General features: G+C 56.1%; 2 protein-coding genes across 3 annotated transcripts; one reads left to right on the forward strand and one right to left on the reverse strand.

Annotated features, from left to right (window-relative positions):
• The first annotated feature begins 2435 nt into the window (after positions 1–2435).
• On the forward strand, positions 2436–14013 carry LSM14B (LSM family member 14B). Of its 2 annotated transcripts, XM_064276305.1 has the most exons (10): positions 2438–2604; positions 4755–4918; positions 6210–6345; positions 7034–7150; positions 9324–9491; positions 9725–9802; positions 10085–10246; positions 10556–10706; positions 12317–12502; positions 13195–14013. In XM_064276305.1, exons 1-9 carry the CDS (start codon positions 2478–2480, stop codon positions 12486–12488), a joined length of 1275 nt encoding a protein of 424 aa, XP_064132375.1. In that variant the 5' UTR covers positions 2438–2477; the 3' UTR covers positions 12489–12502; positions 13195–14013. The 2 variants fall into 2 exon arrangements, with proteins under 2 accessions (XP_064132376.1, XP_064132375.1); XM_064276306.1 differs by lacking the exon at positions 9324–9491 and having other exon boundaries at positions 2436–2604.
• Positions 14014–15856: 1843 nt separating this feature from the next.
• PSMA7 (proteasome 20S subunit alpha 7) lies at positions 15857–23278 on the reverse strand. Its single transcript, XM_003421773.4, has 7 exons — positions 23096–23278; positions 19468–19594; positions 18417–18541; positions 17753–17875; positions 17120–17239; positions 16424–16486; positions 15857–16076 (listed from the first exon to the last, which is right to left on the reverse strand). The coding sequence occupies exons 1-7, from the start codon at positions 23189–23191 to the stop codon at positions 15984–15986; spliced, it is 747 nt and encodes a 248-aa protein (XP_003421821.1). The 5' UTR covers positions 23192–23278; the 3' UTR covers positions 15857–15983.
• Between the last annotated feature and the right edge of the window lie 14 nt (positions 23279–23292).

The raw sequence follows: 23292 nt of genomic DNA on the forward strand, positions 1-23292 counted from the left end.
TCACACCTGTCTCCCTGGAGACCACACTGCTCTCCTGCGTACTCACCACGGGAGCTTCATCAGTGGCTCTGGCTGCAGTGGAAACCTCCCAGCTGCCTCTTTGTCCACCACCCACCCTATCTGCCATGAGCGGGCCCCTGGCCGTCCACAAAGCCCTTCACAAGCATTAGCAGCTGCTAGGGTCCTCACATCCACCAACGAGATGAACAGGGCAGACGGGGAAACTGCAGCAGAGGGTCTGACCTGTCCAGGGCCTCCCAGAAGCTCTGCTCTCTGTACTAAAGCTTGCGTGCTGTTACAGGGCTTTTAGGGTGGAGGTGCCAGGTGGGGTGTGGCCCAGTCTGGAAAACAATCTGCACCAATGCCCTCCTAGATCAGGTCGAGGGCACGCTCCTGCTCCCACTTCGGGCAAGACTCCTGCATTCTTGGGCCTGGACACCACGTGTATTTTTAGGCCTTTACCCCGCCCAGGCACTCGCACTGCCGCTTGTCTTCAGGGACCCACCCTGCTGCACTACCAGAAGCCTGGCAGCATTTGGGAGGTCTCTGGAGCTGCCTCTTGCCCTGGCCCTGAGGCCCATTACCTGGACTCCACAGGCTTGGGATGCAGTTCCTCTTTCTAAGAGAGCATCAGCTCATGTGCCCTGAGAACGCAGCCCCACCCCTAACACAAACAGGCTTGTGGCTCAAAAACCAGGAGGTATAAGGTAGAGGATAGGTGCCCTGCTCTGTGGGGTAAAGAGGTCTATAACAGTTAGCTCTCAACCTCGGCAGAACAGTGGGATCACCAGGCCAGCTGATGTGAGGTGCCCAGGAGACCCCCGTCAGCGCCTAGTGCAGACAGGTGCACCTCAGTAAGCCGGAGGACAGGATGAGAGCCTGGATCTTCCTCCTAGGGGCAGATGAGCCGATCCCCAGCACCTCTCTTACTGGGCTGGTCTAACCGCAGCTTCACTGCTTGTGCTCCTTGTTGGTGCTGTTTCCCAGGAGGCAAGGAATTCCAGGGTGTGCAGGTAAGTCCTGGCAGACACACCTGGAAGACTTTTCCAGCTTCTTGTCTGCTTCCCCTGAGCTCTCTTCGTCAAACTACTGTTCTCTGGCTGGATGTTGCAGGGGTCTGGTTGCTCTGGTGCGGTGCTTGGCAGAGAGCCTGGCTCGGACCCCTCCAGGCCTGCCCTGAACGCACCTCCTCCGCTGTAAAATGGGGTAGTCAAAATTCCGTGTCTCACATGGCAGGTGAATTGTTCTGATCACGGCTTTCAGCTCTGATCAAGTACACACGTACATGTGTACACGTGAAATAAGCACTTCATAAATAATACGTCTCCTCAGTCCCTATGTAGCGCGCTTTCTAATGTTTCCAGTTTTACTTACATACAACGCAGGTCACCACCCACTTAATTTTCAGGAGCCAGCACGGGTCAAGGAGAAATAAACAGCCGCACATGCGTATTAACTGCTTATTGTGCGAGGTGCCGCTTGAGGGGCGTAGCGAAATAAACGGGGTTGGGGACCGTACTACATTATTGCCCTCCGGGGCTCCAGCCTCCTTGCCAGCGGGGTAGGGCGCAGGGGCGAGCGGGCAGGGCCAGGACAGGTGGGGCCTGGGGCCCTGCCAGCCACCAGGCGCCGCAGGTCTGGGAGGAGATCCGGGGTTAAGGAGTGTCTCAGCGCGTTATATTTAGGGGCTGACCCGCCGGAAGTGCTGGATGCCGGTGCCACTGCGCTTTACTGTTGTCCTCCCTGAGAGACTGCACGGCCTGGGCGCGGGGCCGCGCGAGGAGCGGGCCCTCCCCCTGCTTCCCTCCGGGCCCATCGGGAGCCCCCCGGACGCCGCGCGCCGATCTCGGACCGCGGGACGTGGAACGGGGAAGCGCACCCGGTCGACGGCCGCGGGGCGCACGGCCGCCCTACCACCCTCGAACCCATGCCACGGAGAGGCTGTGCGGACCCGGATAACGCAGACGGAGAAACTGAGGCTGGCCCCACCCCGCGGTCTGCACACGAACACCCCCTCCGAACACGCGCGCTTCCGCGCTGGATTCCAACCCCTTCCACGGCGCGCGCAGTCTCGTGCTCCCCGCTTTTCGCAGGGCCCGCCGGGAACAGGAGGGGCGGGGGGCGGGGGGGCGGGGACGTCGCGCTACGCAGGCGCAGGGCGCGGGCCCGCCCCCGGGCTGGCGGTGCGGCCATCTTTAAAGGGAGGCCGGCGCGGCGGGCCAATGGGAGGTGCGGGGGCGGAGCGCTCCGCGGGGACCCGGATGTGGCTGCTGCGCCCCTTCTTCCCGCGCCCCTCAGAGCCCGGCGGCGCCCTTCTTGGCCCGCCTGGTCCCCGCGCAGGGCTCTTGGGCGGCAGCGAGCAGGCGGCGCGGCGGCGGGCCGAGGCGCGGAGGAGCGGGCGGCGAGGCGAGCGTGAGGCGGCGGCGGAGCAGGCCGCGGCCCGGCGCCTCGCCCCAGCCCCGCGGCCGGCCGCCGCCATGAGCGGCTCCTCGGGCACCCCGTACCTGGGCAGCAAGATCAGTCTCATTTCCAAGGCGCAGATTCGCTACGAGGGCATCCTCTACACTATCGATACGGACAACTCCACCGTGGCGCTCGCCAAAGGTACGCCCGCGGAGCCGGCCCAACCGCCCGAGCCCGGCCCCCGCCTCTGGGTGGCTCTCCCACCGGTGCGACTGCCCGGACCCGTGCCCAGACCACCTCACGTCCGCCGCCTGCCCTACCCCGGGGGACCCTCCCCTCCTCCAGAGCGTCCCCCTCGACGACCCTCATGCTCCACTCTCCCCCAGGACGCCCCCCCAGACCTCCCCTCGAGGATGCTCTCCGCCCTTCCCGCCCCCAGAGAACTCCTCCTCGCACCCTTTCTTCCGCTAGTGCGCCCCCCGCGATGCTCCTTGCGCGACGCCCTCCCCCAGGACGCAGCCCCCGACCTCCCCTCCCCCAAGGATGCATACCCTTCTTTTCGCCCCCAGAGAACTCCCTTCTCTCCCGCAGAGCACTCTCATGACGCCTCCCGCGCTCTTCCCTCCCCCACGACGCCTCCCTTTGCGACATCCCCACACCCACGACGCCCCTCGGGCTCTGTCCTAGCCCAAACGCCCCCCCCCGGACAAATCCTTGCGACCTTTCCTCCCCTAGGTATGCCCCTACTTTCTCGCCACCACGACGCCCCTTTCCCCCCCAGGATTCCTCCTCCCCCACGATGCTTCCCTCCACACTTTTTTCTCCCCAAGAATGTCTGTCACCTTTACCCCCGCGACGGCCCCCAGCTCCTCTTGTCCCCCGCTCCCGCCCCTGTTGGAGAGTGCCCCGAGCGCACCCAAGCCACACAATAGTCTCGCCTCGGCCCTGCGGCCCCACAGCAGCGTCATTGTGCGCCGGGGCGGAGTGGAGGCAGGGCGCGTCCCGCTTAGACCCTGGGGGGCTGTCTGAAGTCAAGCCTGCTGCTCACCTGCCCTTGGGACGGGAGGGTACAGCTGGGCCAAGAAAGGGAACTCGGGGGGGGGGAGGCGAGAGGCGGTGCAAGGGGCCAGGAGTGTCCCAGAGGCCTTCACAGGCTTAGGGACCTTCACAGGCTGAGGGGGGAGAGAACATGAATTCTCAGGCCTTTCTGGAACCCATTAAGCATCTGGGGTCTTGAGCTGGAACAAATACCACTTCTTAATGGCAGCAGCTCAGTTTTCCTATCCTCTCCCAGATGCTGAGGCTTACCCCTTGGTGACAAACTTGGGTAGGCTCGGCTAGACTTAGACTTGGGGTTCTACATCAGTCCAGGATGTTTTCTGAGCTTGCTGAGGGAGAAGGTGGTCCACACTCTACAGAAGATGGGCAGGTACTCCTGCCGTTTGGAAAACAGCCCTTGTGGACCTAGGTCTGCAGAAACCAGCCCTTTTTGTGCCAGGTCAGGGCCACTGTGGTGGGTCAGGATCTCTGCCGGGAGGTGTGCTGAGGCTGCTGCCACAGAGGGAGCCCCAGGCCTTCTGGACATAGTCGTGCTTCCCGGAGTGGAGACTGCACTGCTACTGCGGGAACGGGAACGTTTCAGCGTAGAAGGCTCCTTTTTCTCCTGGTGCTGCACCTGATAGAAGCTGTCTGTTAGAGAAGCTGAGCCCCTGCCCCCCAGTACTCAGCAGGAGTTGTGCTTGTAGTTTAGGGAGGCTGCCCTCAAGCCTCGATATGCGCCTGAGTTCCTGTGAAGCAAAGATGGGACCCCTGAGCCCTGCCTATCAGGGCAGTGCCTCCGGTTCTGCAGCTTAGGAGAGAGTGACCACTCAGGTTCTGGGTTCCCTCCTCCGCCAGTATTTTCACTACCGAAACAGCTGTTCAAGGCTGATGGTGGGAAGAAGGAAGGGGGATGGCACAGCTCACTGGCTTCTCTCCTGAAGAGCATTGTTCCCTGGGGAGGTTTCAGGCTAAGCCAGCTGTCAGCTGTTTAACTTAGGACTAGTTGGGAGTCCTGCACGTAGGTGCGTTTGCGTTAGGGAGCTGGCATGTCATGGAACTGTCAGCATGAGATTGTTCCTTGTGGGCTCTGTCAGGTGGCTTAATTCTGTAGGTATCGTTCGCTGAAAGTCAGAGTGCCAAGTCAGTGCTGCAGCATAAGATCCGGGTGCTGCATGTGGACGTGCTCGGGGGAAGGGGCCTGCTGGGTCCTCTTCTGTCTTTGGAAGGTGTGGAGCTGTTGTGCTAGAGAGGTGATTGGTGTGCTTGGCTATGGATGACAGTCTTATACTTGGCTCTTCTTATCTCTCAAGTGAGGTCTTTTGGTACTGAAGACCGCCCCACAGATAGGCCTGCCCCCCCGAGAGAGGAGATTTACGAGTACATCATTTTCCGTGGAAGTGACATCAAAGACATCACCGTGTGCGAACCTCCAAAAGCTCAGCACACGCTTCCTCAGGATCCTGCCATTGTACAGGTAAGCGTGTCACTGAGCTGCTGTGGCATGGCTTCTGATGCGTGCTGGTGCCCAAGTGAAACTGGTTGTCATCTGTCTGGCCGGAATACTCAACCCAAGGGGTAACCTTTCAATGAAGAGGAAAGGGGATGGATTTGGTCAAGGCTGTTGACGTTCCTGTGGAAGACCTGGATCCAGGCAGCTTTCAGGAGGTGGCTGTGCTGTTAGCGGGGCCCCGGGGAAGGCGGCCTGTGTGTGTCTTTCTATATGTGTGTGTGGAGTATGCTGTCAGCTGGGCCCCAGGGAAGGAGACTCGTGTGTGTGTTTCTCTTTGACTTTGTTGGTCTATACTTCTGTCCACGTGTGTTATTTTTTTTGTGCGTTTGTCTGTGTTTCTGTGTGTATGTCTGTCTGTGTCTGTGTGTCTCTTACTTTGTCATCGCGTATGTTCTTCTCTCTGTGTCTTTATGTCTGCGTGCACGTGTGGTGTGAAGGGGCAGCGCCTCTTGTCTGGTTTTGGGTGCCTAGGGAACGGTATTGGTTTTTTGTTTTCGGTGGGATAAATCTAAAGCCTGAATGGGTGGAGAGGAGTGAGAGATCCTAGTAGGGGCAGCAGGACTTGCTCTCTTAACGCCGTCTAGATGTTAAATCATGTGACTAGGAAGCTAGATCTGCAAGGCTTGTACCACGTGGCTGCCCGTTGTGCTATGAGAGCATGTCTTGTTTAGGACACTGAGGCCCAGGTTAATGCTTTCTTCACTTGTTAGTTGAGGTATTTATTGGCTCCCCGGGTTCATGCTCTGCACCCTGCCTGGAAGGTGGAGCACAAGGAGCGGCACCTGGGCCAGACTACTGAAAGGTTGGAGGTTAGGTGGGCCAAGCCTCGAGGGACAGGAAGTAGCAGGCGAAGGAGGTGGGAAGGCCTGGCTGAGGCAGCAGGGGGGCAGGACAGAAGGGGGACGTTCCGGAGCTGCGGACAGTTCCCCAGCTACGTGCTCCGGCTGCGTGCATGCGTCGGGGCTCCAGGGACCACGAGGCTACCTGATGGCAGTGGGGGCCGCTGGAGGGTTTTCATCAGGTGGGGGGTGATTGTCACAGTTACACAGACACAGGAAACGGGGAAGAAATTAAGTGGAAAAGGAAGCTATAATCTCGTGTGAGTCTTCCTGAAGCTCAACTCTGGGAACCATCTGATTGTTTCAGAAATACAGGAGGACAGTGGGGTGCTTGTCCCGTCCGAACAGGTGCTCTGAGTGCAGGCTGCGGGGCCGCAGAGGCTTTGCGCTGCTCTAATTGTGTTCTCGTTGTCCAGTCTTCCCTGGGCTCGGCCTCCACGTCGTCCTTTCAGCCACACGTGCCTTACAGCCCCTTCCGAGGGATGCCCCCCTACAGCCAGCTGGCAGCCAGCTCCCTGCTCAGCCAGCAGTACGCAGCCTCCCTAGGTCTCGGTGAGTAATGTCCCTCTGGTAAGCTGCTTGTGCTTGTGACTGTGAGGACGCAGAGCCAAAGTCTCTGACCTGCGTCTTCTCCTATGAGTTACCCAGCGAAACGTCAAGTAATCAGAAAGCTTAGTCACTACTCAATTTAGGGCAGAAGAGGCAGCCATTCTGAGTCAGAGGCAAATCAGAGTTCATTTGAAACGTGAGCCTGGGTCTGGGTGGAGCTCTGGCATATCTGCGTCAATGCAGAGATTATTGGCATGTGGTTACAGATGGCCTAACCACTTGCACATGTGAAAGCTAGTAATTATAAAAGTCACCCTCCCTGTCACCGTAGTCCTGTAAGATTCAGTTGAGGTAGGCCTCCCTGAGTAAGGTGCTGTCCGACACACATCCTTGTCGGGACGCGACTTTGGGGATGTGTCCAGAACCGCCCTGTGCATCCGCTAGTGGGGAGGTGTAGAGGTGGGGTGCACTGTGACCAGACCCCAAACCGTGTTTGCCTGCCGCTTGCTACCAAACGTCCTGTCTGTCTCTGTCGCTGTTCTTAGCGTGATAGGTGGCCCTCGGCCTCCTTGTCCAGTTTCTAAAATACATTGTGTGAGTGCATGTCCCCCGGGAGGTTGCTGGGCACGAGATGGTGCATCTTCACTGATGTGTATTCTCTGTTTCGCTGTTTTTTTTTATCTTCCTTCAGAGAAGTTGGTAAGCCCACCAGCCTCAGCTGCTGCTTCCAGCCCTAGCTCTTCTCCATCTCCACAGCCTGTGTCAGAGCTTGACATGTCTTCAGAGCCACACCAGCTCACATCCAAGGGTAACAGCAGTGTGGAAGAACTGCATGCTGTCTTGCAAACCACTCTGAGAGCAGGGGGTGCCAGTAGGCCAGCAGCACAGTGATCATCACAGAGCAGGGGTGAACCTGCAGGCCAGCAGCACGGTGGTCGTCACAGAGCAAGGGGGTAAACCAGTAGTCAGCAGCACGGTTGTTGTTACAGAGCAGGGGTAAACCAGTAGGTCAGCAACACATGGTGGTCGTAATAGAGCAGGGGGTAAACCACTAGGTCAGCAGCACAGTGGTTGTCACAGAGCAGGGGTAAACCTGCAGGCCAGCAGCACAGTGGTTGTCACAGAGCAGGAGTGAACCTGCAGGCCAGCAGTGCGGTGGCTGTAGCTTTAGGTCCCGCCCAGCATCCTTAGGCTCCTCTGTGTATTCTGGGTCCAAGTCTGCTCTGGTCTGGGCCTCCACTGCACGTGTGGGAGACTCCTTCTCACAGAAGGCAGCTTCCTGGGGGTTCGTTGGGTCCCAGACACGTTAGAGATGGCCGGGAACGTATGCGTCTAGATTGAGGGCAGCTATTTAAACCACAGTGGGACCTGCTCACACCCCGAACTGCTTCTTGGTCTGTGTGGGACCTGAGGCAGTTCAGAGCACTGAGGAGCTGGGCTTCAGGCATCTTCGTTAATACCAAGCCCCGTTAAAACTTGGGTGATTATCCCACGCTGCTTGATGAGGTGAGCAAGGGCTGCCCTGCCGGCCACTCACTGATAGTAGGATGTCCCATCCGTCTGCTGAGGGGGCAGCACCTCCTGGGGTTACTTTCCCTGTCCACGTACTTGTCATTTTACCTGAAGCTCTGAAGTTCATGTTGATACTTCTCACATACGCCTGTTTCGTGTACGGTACCGCATGCTTTGCTGCAGGCTGGAACCTGACTGTTACATGAACTTCATCCAAGATGGTAGCTTGGGCTCTCCTGGGGCACACAGCAACTGTCAGTGTGTTATCTCACGAGGGTCCTTGTCCAAATCTTACGTTGACGCCAGCGTACCTGATTTACAGAGTTAGCTTTTTTCCCATGTAAAAGCTATGTTAGGTAATTTCATTGTTCTTGGGACCGTTGACATACAGTTGCTCATGGAGTTTTGGTTTCTTAAAAAAATGGTTTGGTTTTATGAAAAGTACATGAGGCCGTCTAGTTATAGCATGAGTGTGAAACAGCCATAAGCTGTGTCTGTCCCTCAAGGGTCCTCCAGCACTGAGGGGTGCCAGGCCAGACAGCGTGGGGTGGGTGCATTCTGTGAGAGAACACTTTGAATACTGAGGCCACCCCCAGCCTGCCCACCCGTGTTTCTGACCTGGTTACTGGACTTTCTCCATGGTGATTTTTCTGGTTTCTGTCCCATTACAAAAGTTTTTATCTCTTGTTGGGCTGCCCTCCAGTTATAGCTGTCCCTGGTTAGGGCTTATTTGTTCTGGTTCACATCTCTGTATACCTCTTAGAGTCCAGAATTGAGTAGTACCCACAGACCCAGGAATCTAGAAAGAAGAGTGCCTGTGTGTACCCTGCGTTGCCCTTTTCTTCTGTGTCAGGGGGTCTGGTGAGGCCAGGGATGCCTATAACGAGGCCACTGGAGCCTCAACCCCATATGTTGACCCTGGAGACGAGCATGGCTGTCATTTCTCTGAAGTGCAGCTTTTACTGCTGTATCTTTTTAAATTTGTCACACCTTAATCAAAACTGTAGTAGTCTAGAATTCAGTACCCATGGCATTTTCTAGAAGGTGGTAGACCGGGCTGGTCTTGTCTAGCATGCACGAGAATGAAACATTCTCGGATCCTGAATTCAGCAGCTCAGTTGGGGTTGTAATGTATGTGATTTTAGGAAAGCCAGGTCTGTGCGACCTGGGAAGGCCTATTGCAGGCAGGATGTTTGTCCCTGCTTGGTTCCCTGAGGTCAGTGTGCTTGAGGCTCCCAGAGGTGAGCTGGACTTGGTGCTGGCTGGTGCTGTCAGGCGGCGTGACCGACTTTTCTGTCCGAGCTAGCCTTGGAGAGGTGTGCCCTGTTGGGGGCTTGACCTGGGCTTGGTAGAACTGTCTAGGCTGTTTCCTTTGTCTCTCCCCTGACGTGCTGGCCTGAAGAGAACTGGCTGGGGGTGTGAGGCTTTCTTCTTTTCTGATTTAAATCCTCCTCCTGTCCCCAACTCAGGGCCTGGTTTTCCATCCATCCCAGTCGGCAAGAGTCCCATGGTGGAGCAGGCCGTTCAGACTGGTTCTGTTGATAACCTGAGCACCAAAAAGCTGTTGCCTGGCAAGGGGTCTGCAGGGGTGCAGCTCAACGGTCGCCAGGCCCAGCCAAGCAGCAAGACCCCCAACGGTACTTGAACACTGTCCGCTCCCTCCTTAGCGCTCACCTCCGGGTTTCAGAGTGGGGTGGTGTAAAAACAGACCCACCACCAGAGACCCTCCCGGCCCTAAGCCCCTGGGGCCTGGCCAGGTGGGCCTCTGCTTCCCCCAGTGCTGCTGCGCAGGTGTGGTGGTGGGCGGCTTCTGTCGCTGGGCTGCTGGCTTTCGCAGAGGCTTTGCCTTAATTTGTCCTTTGGCGCCTAGATGGAGCTCAGCCTGCAGCTGTGCAGAATCAAGGGCTGGTGAACGACGAGAACAGGAGACCTCAGAGGAGAAGATCAGGTACAGCTGCTGCCCTTCCAGTTCTGGGCCAGGAGTGACCAAGTTGAGCTTTGCTTGCTCCTCCCACCTGCTGCTTTTTGGGCGATCATCTCAAGGGGTGCAGGGTGCCTATCTCTGCATAGACTTGTTGTCTCAGGGTGCTGTGCTCCCTTTTTGTTGTCTGTGGGCTGTATCTGTAGTAACGAGGTCTGCAGCACCAAGCAAACTACTTTTGAAATCATCCTTGGAAATACCTCACCAAGCCGGTGGCTGACTCCAGCCATGTGTGTCTGTCCTCTCCAGGGAACCGGCGGACAAGGAACCGCCCCAGAGGGCAAAACCGCCCAGCTGCTGTGAAGGAAAACACTATCAAGTTTGAAGGCGACTTTGACTTTGAGAGTGCGAATGCTCAGTTCAACCGAGAGGAGCTGGACAAGGAATTTAAGAAGAAACTAAACGTTAAAGGTCTGACCCGTTACGTGAAAACTCACGTTGCCTGAAGGAGCGTGTTAAAAGGAGAGGGGTCACAGGGAGCCAGTGGGGTGGGGACCAGTGTGGAAACCACGTCATCTAGGAAGGAACGAGATGAGGGGGTGAGTGGAATCATTCTCCTGGGGTAAGCAGCAGATTCTGTGCACCCATTACAAGGGCACAGGGAGCCGAGCAGTGAGCAGTTGTGAGGAGATTTCCACTTAGTGTAAGGCACCGATGTGGCCGGAGTGCACGCCGAGCAGACCCTGCCTACATTAAAGCAGGCTCTACTTCTCTCCACAGACGACAAAGCTGAGAAGGGGGAAGAGAAGGACCCAGCAGTAGCAACCCAGAATGATGAGACCCCCGTTGAGGAGGACCTTCTGGGGCCCAACTGCTACTATGACAAGTCCAAGTCGTTCTTTGACAACATCTCCTCTGAACTCAAGACCAGGTGAGCCTGAGCGGACGGGTGGAACAGATACCCTGCACACCTCAAGAGGACCTGACTTAGGTGCTGTGTCTCCATGGCCAAGGTCAAGTCAAGCATCTTAGCATCACACTTGGGTTTGTCGTAACAGATAATGTCAGTCCTAGTGGTGCCTGCGTTGTTCCACAGTAGGTGCGACCTGGGTGTCCTTCAGCGGTCACAGGCACCTGCAGAGTTGCAGCCGAGGTGAAGTCCGCCCTCACCTCTCCATCCCGTGAGGGCCGGACTAAGTATTCCTGTTCTCCTAAGGAAACTGGACTTTGAGTCCTGCTACACCTTGCCTTGGCCTGCTTGTTTTTCTTCAGCTGGCCTTGGTGGCCCGACAGCCTTGGTACCCGAAGCAGCGGGCTGCAGCCTTCTGGCCACGCTGTTTTCTCACTTAATGTTTTGAGGCCAAGGACCGAGCGCAGGCTGCTTAAATTTTTAGCACCTGACTGCTGGTACTGGTGTGTCGTCCCAGAGGAAAGCCTAGACGGTGGGTAGATGAGGCCTGTGGAATGGGCGTGGCACAGGAGACTTGGTCCATTCAGTGCACAACTTATACCAGACACACACCTGGCCATGGAAGACATCCCAGAAAGCAAGATGGGGAGCTTGTCTTCCCACATAAGCAAGATGGGAAAGCCCCCTCCTCACCTTCCCCACACTTGGGTTTTGGCAGGGGAAACAGGCTATGAACAGCTAGAACAGGAAGTAGGCTGCCCTGGGGAAAATAGCAGCATGGGCCAAGGCAGCAAAGTGCAGGGGCAGGCATGTGGTAAAGGAGAGGGCGGTGTTCCCAGACAGGGCGCTGGCTGAGAGCAGGGCTTCACAGGTCACTGACGGTTCTGGCATGACTCTGGGTGCTGTGGGGAGCCGTGAGTGGGTGTGGGCTGAGGGATGATGGCACCAGATGTTTCCTCTGCACTTGTCGAGAGTGGGCTAGTGGTGCACAGGTACAGAAGCTGGTGGTCACTGGGGGCCTTCGAGGTAACCCAGCTGTCTTGGAATAGGGTGATGGAGAGGGCTGAGGGGCTGGGTCCTGTGCACAAGGTGAAGTTGCTGCCTCTGACTGAGGAGGCCAGTGGGGGCAGCAGGTTTCGGGCAGGAGGTGAGGTCCCCAGTTTGGATGTGTTGAACGGGAGCCTGCAGTGTGGGTGCACCACTGGGTGTGGAATGGGCTCAAGGAGCAACCCAGTTGGGTGTGGAAGGGTGCGTCAGGAAGAGTGTGGGGGGCTGGTGCTTTGTCCCCTTGCCCCCACCCCAGAAAGCACAAGCTTCATCTAGCCCAGTGTCCTCTTCCAGCGGTCACTTGATCCTGGAGGGGTGTGAGTTGCCTGTCCTGGAGCCTGTCATGAACTTGTGTGGGACCCTGGTCCTGGATGATGGGCGAGGGCCCCATTAGGCAGCCTGTCTGTGGAGAGCAGCAGGCCTGGTGTGAAGTGTAGCTAGGTCTTGGGCTCCAGAGTCTTGACAGGGTCTGTTCACCTGTGAAATGGATTGTGTCAGTCTGTTCATGGGCGCTGAGGCTGGTTCAGACGCTGAGTCGGTACGAGCAGCGGCTGTAATTCTTATGTGCTGTGTCTGGGGTTCAGTTCCAGGCGTACTACGTGGGCTGAAGAAAGGAAGCTCAACACGGAGACCTTTGGGGTATCAGGAAGGTTTCTGCGTGGCCGCAGCTTCCGGGGTGGATTTCGAGGGGGTCGAGGCACCGGCACAGCTCGTCGCAACCCAACCACCCACAGAGCTGGGACTGGTAGGGTGTGAGGATGCAGCCCGACGTGAGTGATGGAACTTTTTGGATCGAGACTACAGGCTGGGTGGGAAGCCTCCTCAGGAAGAGCTTGGAGCCAGGGAGTGGGCTGCTCTGTTTTGAAGAAAAGCCCCAAGGGTCAAGGGCCCCTTGAGGGCGGGGACCTTCTAAATACTTGGGCGTACTTAGAAATGGCAAGACTGCAACCCGAGCCCTGACCCCAACAAAGACCAGCTGTGCCAGGGTCCCCAGGGAGGGATCCCCAGACCAGCTACCGCAACCCCTGGGGGGCCCAGGCCCCAGTGTGGTGGAAGCCCCCTGCAGTGTTGTGTGGGCTAGAATCTTCTCAGAGTGTGGTCAGCAGGCAAGAGCTTGTAGCACTCTGAGTCTCAGCCCACCTACCTGCCCTGAGCAGAGTCTGCATTTTAACGATGTCCTGGGGCTTGCTTGCATGAGGTTCAGGCTCTAGGCAGAGCTTCCCCTGTGGGGCGGTGAGGGAGTGTCCAGTGCTGGCCCTCCCTAGCCCTTGGGGAGGCCAGAGGGGACAGGGAGCTGCCTTACTGACCCAAGTGCTCAGTTTTCCCCGTGGGCAGCCCTGGCCGACCGAGGGAGAGTGAGAGGCTCCTGTCCCCACTCAGGCCACAGCACCTGGCTGACCCTGGGTCGCTGCCTAACCAGACGTGCTGTGGAAGCCAGCTTGGTGGTGGTGTGTCTTTGCAGGCTCCCGCTGAGGCGGCACAGAAGGAGCTGCGTACGTGAGGACAGGACAACGTGGAAGACGCCGCACTTCTTGGGCGAGACACGGGTCGCTTTGTTTACTGTGGAAAGTTCGCGCCCTGCTACTTGTGTTTTGGACTTACTGTGGAGTGGTCCAAGTTAGAGCCACTTGTTTTGGGGGACGTGTCCCAGGTGGCCTCCTTGAGGTGACCTGGCCTGTTTTTCTCGTTCAGTGCTCACAGCTAATCCCAAGGTTTGCTATTTTTCAGAAAGGTTTCCACTTGGGCCTCACTCAGTGACTTTTTATGACTGCTTTGACTTCTAAAGTGGAACCAAATTGCATTTGGCAAATACAGCAGCCAGGTGTGTCTGCAGCAGACTGGCCTTTGGTGCTGCTGGCCTGGTACTCCCGCTGTCCAGGGCAGGGCCCCAGGAGCCAGGGCCAGCTCAGGCGGGGTGGGCGGGGTATCAGGCGGATCATGTTGTAAAGCAAACTAGGGTGCCTTGCTGCCACCTGAAGTGGGGTTGTCAAGGTTGGGGACTGGCAGATGAGGGAGGAGGCTCAGGAGGACCCCTGGGAATAGGATGGGGCACTGAACTTAGCTTCTTAGTGCAGAGTGTGCTTCTGTAGGGGCTGATGTTGGGGTTGAAGCCCAGGATAGGCCCCTGCCTGATCCTGGCAGGCTCTGTGTCGGGCCCTGGCAGAGGACAGCAGTGTCCTCGTCCACTTTGGAAATGAGCCAATCTTTTGCTAGTTCAGCTGACCAAGAGCATATCTTCTCTCAATTGTAAATAGTTGTGTTTTTCTCTCTCAAGGTGGGGTGGGGGTGGGCGCGGGCGGGTGGGCGGGCGGGCGGGCATATAAACTCGTTGCATGGGTAGGTCAGACTTAGTGTAGCATGCGTCCCCGACGACGGGGCATTTTCTTGAAAACAAGCACCTTGGTAACGAAACCCCTTCCAGTTAGCTGTAAAGGTTTAGTTGTGTATTATTAAGTTACTGTAAAGCTGGGTTTATTTTTGTAGGACTTCATGGCTAACAATTAGGACATAGCAATGGGGCTGCTCTGTTGGAGTAATGTAAATTGTAATTATAAATAAACATGCAAATGTTTGTTTTTTTCTCTTACCTAACGCTCAGTAAGTAGCCCGCTGACTCCCCTGTCCAAGTCAGATCTAGCGTCACATTCACGGTTCCATGTGTTTTAGTCTAAAGGTCTGTTCCAGGCCTGGAGTGCACTTGGGGAGCATATTGGCAGGAGTTGGGGGGACTGGTGGTCTTGAGGAATAAGCTGACCAGGCTTGCTGTAGGTGGCAGGAGTTGGGGGAGCCTGGTGGTCTTGAGGAATGAGCTGACCGGGCCTGCTGTAGGCGGCAGGAGTTGGGGGCCCTGCTGGTCTTGGGGAATAAGCTGACCGGGCCTGCTGTAGGCAGAAATCTGGGCAGGAACACCAGTTCAGAGGTAACCTGCCTCAGGGGTGGTACATTTCCTGCCAGGAAGCAGCTTCCATGCTTGCGTGGTTCCTGGGAGCTAAGGAGATGAGGCACAGGGCTGTCCAGCTCCTCACTGGGGCCACCATGCAGGACAGCAGGTGGACTTGCCAGTTCCAGGCTGAAAGCACCCCGCTTCACTGTAGTGGGGTCAGAGATGATAGCTTTTAAGCAATCCTCAGAGGAGGAGGAATATCTGGGAAGTTGTGCCAATTCTTTGGAAACTTGCGTGTTGAGTTACAAGCCTGTGACTTAATTGGGTGCCAAGGCAGGGATGTTCCGTGGGTGATTTGGTGGACCCCCCTTTCCAGGCAATTGGTCCCTGACACGTGGGGACAGTCCCTGACATGTGGGGACTGGCCAGCACCTCCAGCAGAGCCCAAGCACCTGGCGGATCTCCCGGGGTGGTCTAAGCTCCAGAATTTGGACCAATTCTTTGTAGCCTTTTCTGGCAGCAGCCATCCTTGACCTGTAGAAATGAAACCCCCACTGCGTAGTGTACATGCTAGATATAAGCAGCCACAGCCCCATTCTCAGCCAGCTAGGTGACTCGCGGTTAACTGCATAGGCTGATACAATTTTAAATTGACAGCTGAGACAGTGACCCAAGCCCTCATACAGCCGTGGGGAAGGGGCGAGCCAAGGACCCCTGAGTCTTTTTTGAGCCGGGCCTGGAACTGGAACCCAGCACCCAGCAGCAAGCACAACTGCTCAGGCCCGGGGGTCACTATTAGGATTTTTTTGTGAAGAAAAAGTTTGCAGTTATGAAGGTGAACTGTGTTGGACTGGAAGGCAAAATGCTGCAAAAGGAGGGGGACTTCCAGGAACAGAGGGACATCTGAGATGGAAGACTCGGGAGACTCCAACACAAAGATGTGCTAAAGCCCGCGGCAGGAAGTTCGGAATGGCGCTGCTCTGCAGGATCTGAGTTAAACAGGAAACTGAGTGCTTTCAGGTATACGTCTGGAGCCCGACTCTGATCCATGGGGTGGGAGCCCCAGCAGGGCATCTGTGCCCCTCAGTCACCTGGGGCTGATCCCGAGGGAGGACCCCCACCCAAATAGCTAACAGCGAGAGAAGCTCACATCAAAGGAAGCCCTCGGATCCCAAAAATGGGGGGGGGGGGGATTCTCTTTTCCTGAGAAGCTACTGTAATCACACCTACAGAACACACATTCTCTTTAAAAAAGGTTAAAAAATACAGAGGTTTATTGTTGACGATCAGTGTGGGTAAATGGGTGAAGCCGCCACGTCCTTGAGGATCCGTGATCTGAAGTTAAAAATCACAAGCAAGAGAGCTCATCATGATGCTTTTTTCTGTTTCTTCTTTTCATTTTCTTCTTTTTCCTTTTCAATTTCAGCAACATATTTCTCAATTTCTTCAGGATTTAAAATCTACCACACACAAAAAAATACATATATATGGTTAACCCTGGGCCCACGGTGCCAAATCACTAGCGTCTGCTTTGATGGGGGACACTCCTGGCTCCGGCCAGTGCGAGACCAATTCTAAGCCTCCCTGGGAAAGGACAGAAAACGAGACTGCGCATGCCTAGACCTTGCTGCCCATCAGGAAAAACAGGTTCTGCACACCAGCACACGCGTGCCACCTTGACACAAGAGGACGGAAAGTGTGCCTTCAGACACACCTGTGGGCACTTGGGAAATGTTTCCTTCTAAGCTAGTGCTGCCCTGCCCCAACCACTGAGAAACTACAGGCAGAGGGAAAAGAGGAAACTTACCTTGAGGGGCTGATCCCGCCGCATGACAGCAAGCTCAATGTTTTTGCCACCTGACTGAACCACCTAAGGGATGAGAAGACGGCAAGATCAGGTGCCTCACTTACCTCGACACAGCGAGTACGCAAGCACCTTAAACGGTCAAATGTGTGCCTTGTCCAAGGTCTGGGCACCCACCGCCTCTGTCCTAAATGCACGCGAGTGTGTGAAGTCCACTTAGCACATGGTACACTCTCCTATGCAGCTCACACACTGACATCTGCCCCCACATGCAGCCATTCTCACCATCACCCGCCGTTTCTCATTCTAGCCTAGCCTCCACAGGGAGGCCCACTTGCCTCTTTAACTCCACCCTCTAGCATTTCCCCAATAGCCCTCGCCCTTCTCCCCTGGCTCCACAGCAGCTCAGAGCCTCAGAAGGCGCTGGTGAGGGCCGGGAGTGGGCAGGCAGCTTGCCTGTGCCCGCACTCTGCACCGCTTACTAGCTGAGTGCCTCGGCTGCCCAGGTGCACAGTGGTGCACTGCTGCTGAGAGAACATGCTAACCAGTACATGCCCCGGGAGAGCCACTGCCTCGGCAAATGCTGAGACCCCAGCCATTACCGCTGGCATCCCCACCACTACCTCCACATCAGCCATCCTGTCCTGTCCATTCCATACACGCAAGGAATACTCCCACCACATGCGGACAAAAACCTACCTCCAGGAGGGCCTTGATAACAAGTTTAACGGCCAGGTCGTCTGTCTCAATGGCTTCATCCGTATAGTTCTTCTCCAGGAATTCACGCACTGACTTCGCCCCCCGGCCGATGGCATTGGCCTGAAAAAACATGTTCCATGCAGCACAAGGCATGCAGCCCACAACCCCCTGAGTGGCCAGCAACTGCCCTGCTCCCTGGGCCCACTCTGCCTGGGGTCCAGGGAGCTGCAGCGGCAGGGCAGGGGTGGGCTGGGCCCAGGACCTGCTCTATGGGTCCCTCCTGTGAAAGCTCTTAGAGTTGGTGCTCCCCCTTACCAAGAAACAGATTATACTTTCATTTCATTCCCAAAGACACCTGGGAGCTTTTAACTGTTCTATTTCTCAAACCTCACCATCCTTTGACTTCCTCCCAAATGTCTCTGCTCCTATATGGTTAGAGCTGTCTTATAATGTCTCTGCCCCCATATGGTTAGAGCTGTCTTAGAACACTCACGTTCCATGTGTACGTGCACCTTAATGTGCACGTAAGATTAGGCTAATTTTAACTGGCACCAAGGATCACTGATTCAGGCCCAATCCCTGTCGGCGGTACCCAAAGTCCCTTTATCTAGAAAGAAAGGCTGCTAGACTCACCTTCCAGGCATGGTACGTGCCTGAGGGGTCAGTCTGATACAGTCGGGGAGTGCCGTCAAAGTCAAAGCCCACGATGAGGGCAGAGATTCCAAAAGGTCTGCGCCCATTGCTCTGCGTGTAGCGCTGCCAAGAAATGAAACAAGTCAGCGCCACCTTCCTTCAGCCTTGGCACTGGCACAAGGCCCCAAAGCTAGCCACAGGAATTACCAACGACACCCCAAACAACTATGGTCTATCTCGGAAATTCCAGGGAAGAACGGAAGTATTTTAAATTGCTCAGCCCACTCTCAGGTTACTTGCAATTCCGATTATGAATGAAACTAGCCCACAGCTTTCAGCATTCCTCTCTGCATATCCGTCACCCTCAGAAAGACCCGCCTGTGACCAGAACCACATCATGGAGCATAACAGAGGATCTCTGGAGTCACTCTGATGGAAACAGATGGGCTCAGCCTGCTGAGGGGTGGCTTTCCGCCCCTCCCACGTGCCTGGTGCCATCTCCCCACGCCACCAAACGAGAGCAGGAGACCACCATAGCGAACTGACGTGTACCACTGACAATCAGGACTACCCCGGTGCTCTGACTGCCTCACGAGTAACACAGGACACTTTCCACAGCAGGCCGATGCCCCATGCTGGAGCCGTGCACCCAGGCAGTGCACACCTGCTTCAGACTGGCAATATAGCGGGTGATGTACTCCACGGTGACCGGGTCCTCCACTGTCAGCCGGTGGCTCTGGCACTCCACTCGGGCCCTGTTGATGACGATCCTTGCATCGGCGGTGAGGCCTGCAATGACAGCAGAGCAGAGCTTCCACCTGAGCCACACGTGCCCAGTCCAGTGAGGACGACACTCGGGATGCAAGCAGGACAGCAGTGGCCCTCTGGCATGGATCTCAGACTAGTCCCACGCAGCCAAGCATGGAGGCCACCTGAATGACTGCCCGCGCTTAGCCACACTAGGTTATTCCCTTGGGAGTTCTGTCACGAGGCTGGTCAACCCCTTATTCAGGTCATGAGAGGCAAGATGAAGAGAGCTAACCCGCACCACGTGCTCAGTGGCCCTGCCCTCTCACCTTACAACAGCGTGTGCAGCCCAAGAAAGCCTGCCCTTATATCACAACAGAACAGAAAAATGGCCATGAAGGGACACGGCACAGCAGCCACATCCTGGAAGTGCTGCAGAGGTATCCTGTGACACTCTGGCCAATCCTTTAAAATCCCACACCCATTTCTTGTTATGGATTGAACTGGGTCCACCCCAAAATATGTGTTGTAAATCCTAACCCTGTAGATGCGACCCCATTTGGGAACAGGGTTTTCTGTTGTGTCAGCGAGGCCATGCCAACACAGGGTGTGTCTTCAGCAGTCAATTTTGAGATGTAAAGAGCAGATGGGGCACAGACAGAACAGAGATGACCAGGGACCGCTAGAAAAGCTGCGACAAGGATTTCTCCCAGAGCAGACAGGGAAAGCAGTCCCCTAGAGCTGGTGGCACCCTGATTGCAAACTCCCAGCCTCCTGAACTGTGAGAAAATAAATTTCTGTTCATTAAAGCTACCCACTTGTGGTATATACGTTACACCAACACTCATCAATGGCTCTTGTTGACCAGTTGACACGTCCCCCAACAGCCTTTCCCCCCCGCCGCTGCCCTTAGAAGTTCTGTTCTTTGCTGGACCTCAAGGAACAAAGCCCTGTCCTGAGACTGGTACCTGCAAACGCCATGCAGACATTGTCATCCAAAGCACAGATCTTCCGCACCGTTCTCTCATCCTGCAGTTTGGCCACAGATTTCTTTTCCACTCCAAGAACAACAATTTCTCTTCCTCGTACGCCAACCTTCAATAAAAATCAACAAACCGCTTAATACAGTGACTGAGGTTCTGCCACCAGGCGAAGCAGCAGCCCTCACCTCACCAGGTGTGCCAGGCACAGCCTGCCCTCCTCCATGTGCCCGCCACTACAGTCAGCAACACACCCTGCCAACCCTGGGTATCGGCTCTTTATTGGCAGAACTAGCTGAAAGTGAAGAGGACTTGAAGCCCTTACTGATGAGGAGCAGAAGGTACAGCCTTCCGGATGGATTACACTTTAACACAAAGAAGACAAAAATCCTCACAACTGGACCAGTAAGAAACATCACGATAAAGGGGGAAAAGACTGAAGTTGTCAAGGATTTTATTTTACTTGGATCCACAATCAACACCCATGGAAGCAGCACTCAGGAAATCAAAAGACGCATTGTATTGGGCAAATCGGATGCAAAGACCTCTTCAAAGTGTTAAAAATCAAAGAGGTCACTTTGAGGACTAAGGTGCGCCTGATCCAAGTCATGGTGTTTTCAATCGCCTCATACGGATCCAAAAGCTGGACAATGAATAAGGAAGACGGAAGAAGAACTGATGCCCTTGAATTATGGTGTTGGCAAAGAATAACGAATATACCGTGGACTGCCAGGAGGCAGAACAGATCTGTCTTAGAGAAAGTACAGCCAGAGTGCTCCTCGGAAGCGAGGATGGCAAGAGTTCGTTTCACTTACGTTGGACATATTATCAGAAAGGACCAGCCCCTGGACAGGGACATCGTGTTTGGTAAAGTAGAGATCAGTGAGAAAGAGGATGACTCTCAATGAGATGGACTGACTCAGTGGCTGCAACAGTGAGCTCAAACAAAGCAGTGATCGCAAGGATGTCGGAGGACCAAGTAGTGTTTTGTTCTGTTGCACATGGGGTCGCTATGAGTCAGGATGGACTCGACAGCACCTAAACAGAGGTTATCCAGGTACTCTAACCTAAAATGCCCGACGCCATGCTTTTAAAATACTGAGAGTTCAATCATAACGTAACTAAATTACTATATAATTAGCATATGCGTTATTTAAATCTAATGAGTTAAACAGTTGCCCTTAATATCGCTGGGTGCCATCAAGTCAATTCTGACTTATAGTGACCCCATGAGACAGAGTAGACTTGCCCCCTAGTTTCCTAGGCTGTGATCTTTACAGGAGCAGATTGCCAGACCTCTCTCCTGTGCAACCGCTGGTGGGTTCAAGCCACTACCTCTTGGATAGCCGCTGAGCGCTTAACCATCATACCACAAGTGCTCCTTAACAGTGAAGTTAGGTATTCTGAAACGAACGTTTCTAAGTTGTGAAATTACGAACAACCCATTGTGCCTGTCCCAGCAGTGCCGTGTGCTAATGCACCTGGCTGTGTGAGGACTTGCCATTGGGGACAAAGGTGTCAGCTGTTGTTGGGAGGGTGGACAGGAGATGATGTGGCCATTGTTCCAAAGAGAGAACCTCAGTTCCGTCCCCACTGAGACAGAAGCAAACACAACGGGACAACTCTCAGAGAGATAACAGCCCTGGTTATTTCTGAGCGGAGCCTCCCAACACCCAGCACTGCTGACGCTCTGGCTAGATGACTCTGTGGGCAGCTGTGCGGGCACTGTAGGGAGATTAGCAGCACCCCTGGCCTCTACCCACTGGATGATAGTACCCCTCCACCTCCTTAAAAATTTAGATACCAAAAATGTGTCTTAAAATTGCCAAATGCCTCCGGAGGAAAAAGTGCCCCCAGTTCAGAACTACCTGACCACTCCCAGAGAAATGGACTGGTTTGCAGGAGCTAAGCCAACAGGTAAGATTTGGGGCCTTCATTTCTAAACAGCTAAAACTTCAAGAAATGAAAAGGAAACGCACAGCACCGCACGGGTTGCCTCTGCTCTGCAGCTCCAACCTCCCCAGTGCTGGGCTTGAAGTGAAAAACTGGCAGAGAATTTGCAGTGACAAACGGACGGCAGCGTCACGTGCTGTCTCTAAGGCCCCTGCACATCAAAACGGCCCTGTGTGGTGTGAGCTGAGGCCCAGCGTGGTGTAAGCTGAGGCGCGGGCTGACTCAGATTGGGTCGGGCTTCTGTGGCCTAATGGTCAGATCCAGGGACGCACCTGCCCAGGCCCTGCATTGCTGACACTGGGAGCCAGCAGCTTTTTGTTCTCCAAGCCCACCAGGTCCTTTGGAGACAACTCATTTCCCTAGTGGAGGAGACCCCCATAACTCGGAGCTGGCTGAGTATCGTTGCTCCAGCGCACCAAGGAAGCCTGCAGGAGCCAGCCCTGAGAGCCCATCTGCGCCCCTGCAGTGCGTGGGCCAGCCACACCCCCGCCGCAGTCCCGCCCAGTGCAATGGTGACCACGCCAAGATGGCCGTCACACTGCCAGCATCGCGCGGGGCTCAGGGGGGCACTCCGCTGCAATGAAAGATAAGCAACCCTCCTTAAGTTTCCACCCCCTTCCCGGAACTCCGCTGTTTGTGAAAACGCCTGTCAAAAACCGTGGGCAAACATCTGCCGATATTTCTTTCAGTTACCAACGCTGTACGTCCCCGGCCTACTCAACCTCTGAGAAATAAACAAGCCGCTCAGTCCTGGCTCGCTCTCCACCCAAACAGCAGAAAGCCACTGACACCGCAGGTCCCAAGGCCTCAAATCACAAACGCGGTTCCTCCTCCGTTTTCCTTTCGAACAGCAGGGTCGTTGCTTCCGTGCGCTCCACTCCTACCACTAAAACAAACTAAAACCAAACCCACTGCTCTCGAGTCGATTCCGACTCATAGCGACTCTATAGGACAGAGTAGAACTGCCCCATTGAGTTTCCAAGGAGCACCTGGTGGCCTTGAACTGCCGACCTTTTGGTTAGTAGCCGTAGCAATTAACCACTACGCCACTACGCTCAGTTAAAACAGCGAGCCCACCACACACGCCCCCGAATACAAAGAGGGATCAGCACGGCGGCTCGACCAAAGCAGGGCAGCGAAGGCAGAGCTGCCGCGCCGCGCCAAGGTTTAAGGCGCGTACCGGGGAAAGCGCCGCCGCCCGCACGAGAACGCGCCGCTTCCCGAGCCCCCAGCACCCGCCGCCGCGCCCCGGACCACCGCACCCGCCGCGCCTGCCTCCAGGACGCAGGCAGCGGGACACACGGCAGCTTCCCGAGCACCACCCTTCCGGGACCCCGGCACAGCCCGAAGCGCAGCCCTCCCCGGGAATCCTCCCTGCGCTCCCCCGTAGGCTTCCTGGGATCCCCCAGCCCCATCCCGGCGGGCTCCGGGCGCGCACGCCCCGGGAAATTCCCGGCCCACGGCTCGGCCCACTGACCCTCCCCGCGGGTTTCGGGGCGCACACCTGCCGTCGACCCCGGCCCAGGGCGCGGCCCTGCTCGTTCTCCCTTCGGGGTCCGGGGCACGCACCCTCCGCGAAAACCGCCAGGAGCCCCGGCCCCCGCGCGGCCCACTTCCGCCTCGATCCCCGGGCTCGCGCAGGCCTCGACTCGGCCGGTCTTACCGCGGTGGAGCCCTTCTTTACGGCCTCCTGTGCGTACTCCACTTGGAAGAGGTGGCCGTCGGGCGAGAAGACGGTGATAGCGCGGTCGTAGCTCATGGCCGGGCCCGGCACGGCCTGCTCCGGAGACTGCCCGCTGCGCCCCAGCAGGTAGGGGAGACCGCCCGCGCGCGTCCTCAAAAGCGCACACTCATGCGCCG

This window comes from Loxodonta africana, chromosome 24, assembly GCF_030014295.1.
Source record: "Loxodonta africana isolate mLoxAfr1 chromosome 24, mLoxAfr1.hap2, whole genome shotgun sequence".
In the NCBI taxonomy this organism is placed as follows: domain Eukaryota; kingdom Metazoa; phylum Chordata; class Mammalia; order Proboscidea; family Elephantidae; genus Loxodonta; species Loxodonta africana.

What these genes read in the sequence shown, in the direction of transcription:
- LSM14B (XM_064276305.1), top strand. Translation starts at nt 2,478, where the DNA reads ATGAGCGGCTCCTCGGGCACCCCGTACCTGGGCAGCAAGATCAGTCTC. An exon ending in CACCGTGGCGCTCGCCAAAG is followed by an intron (nt 2,605 to 4,754) that starts GTACGCCCGCGG and finishes TTATCTCTCAAG; the next exon opens with TGAGGTCTTTTGGTACTGAA. An exon ending in ACCTCAGAGGAGAAGATCAG is followed by an intron (nt 9,803 to 10,084) that starts GTACAGCTGCTG and finishes TGTCCTCTCCAG; the next exon opens with GGAACCGGCGGACAAGGAAC.
- PSMA7 (XM_003421773.4), bottom strand. Translation starts at nt 23,191, where the DNA reads ATGAGCTACGACCGCGCTATCACCGTCTTCTCGCCCGACGGCCACCTC. An exon ending in ATATTGCCAGTCTGAAGCAG is followed by an intron (nt 17,876 to 18,416) that starts GTGTGCACTGCC and finishes ATTTCTTGGCAG; the next exon opens with CGCTACACGCAGAGCAATGG. An exon ending in GCACGTACCATGCCTGGAAG is followed by an intron (nt 17,240 to 17,752) that starts GTGAGTCTAGCA and finishes ATGTTTTTTCAG; the next exon opens with GCCAATGCCATCGGCCGGGG.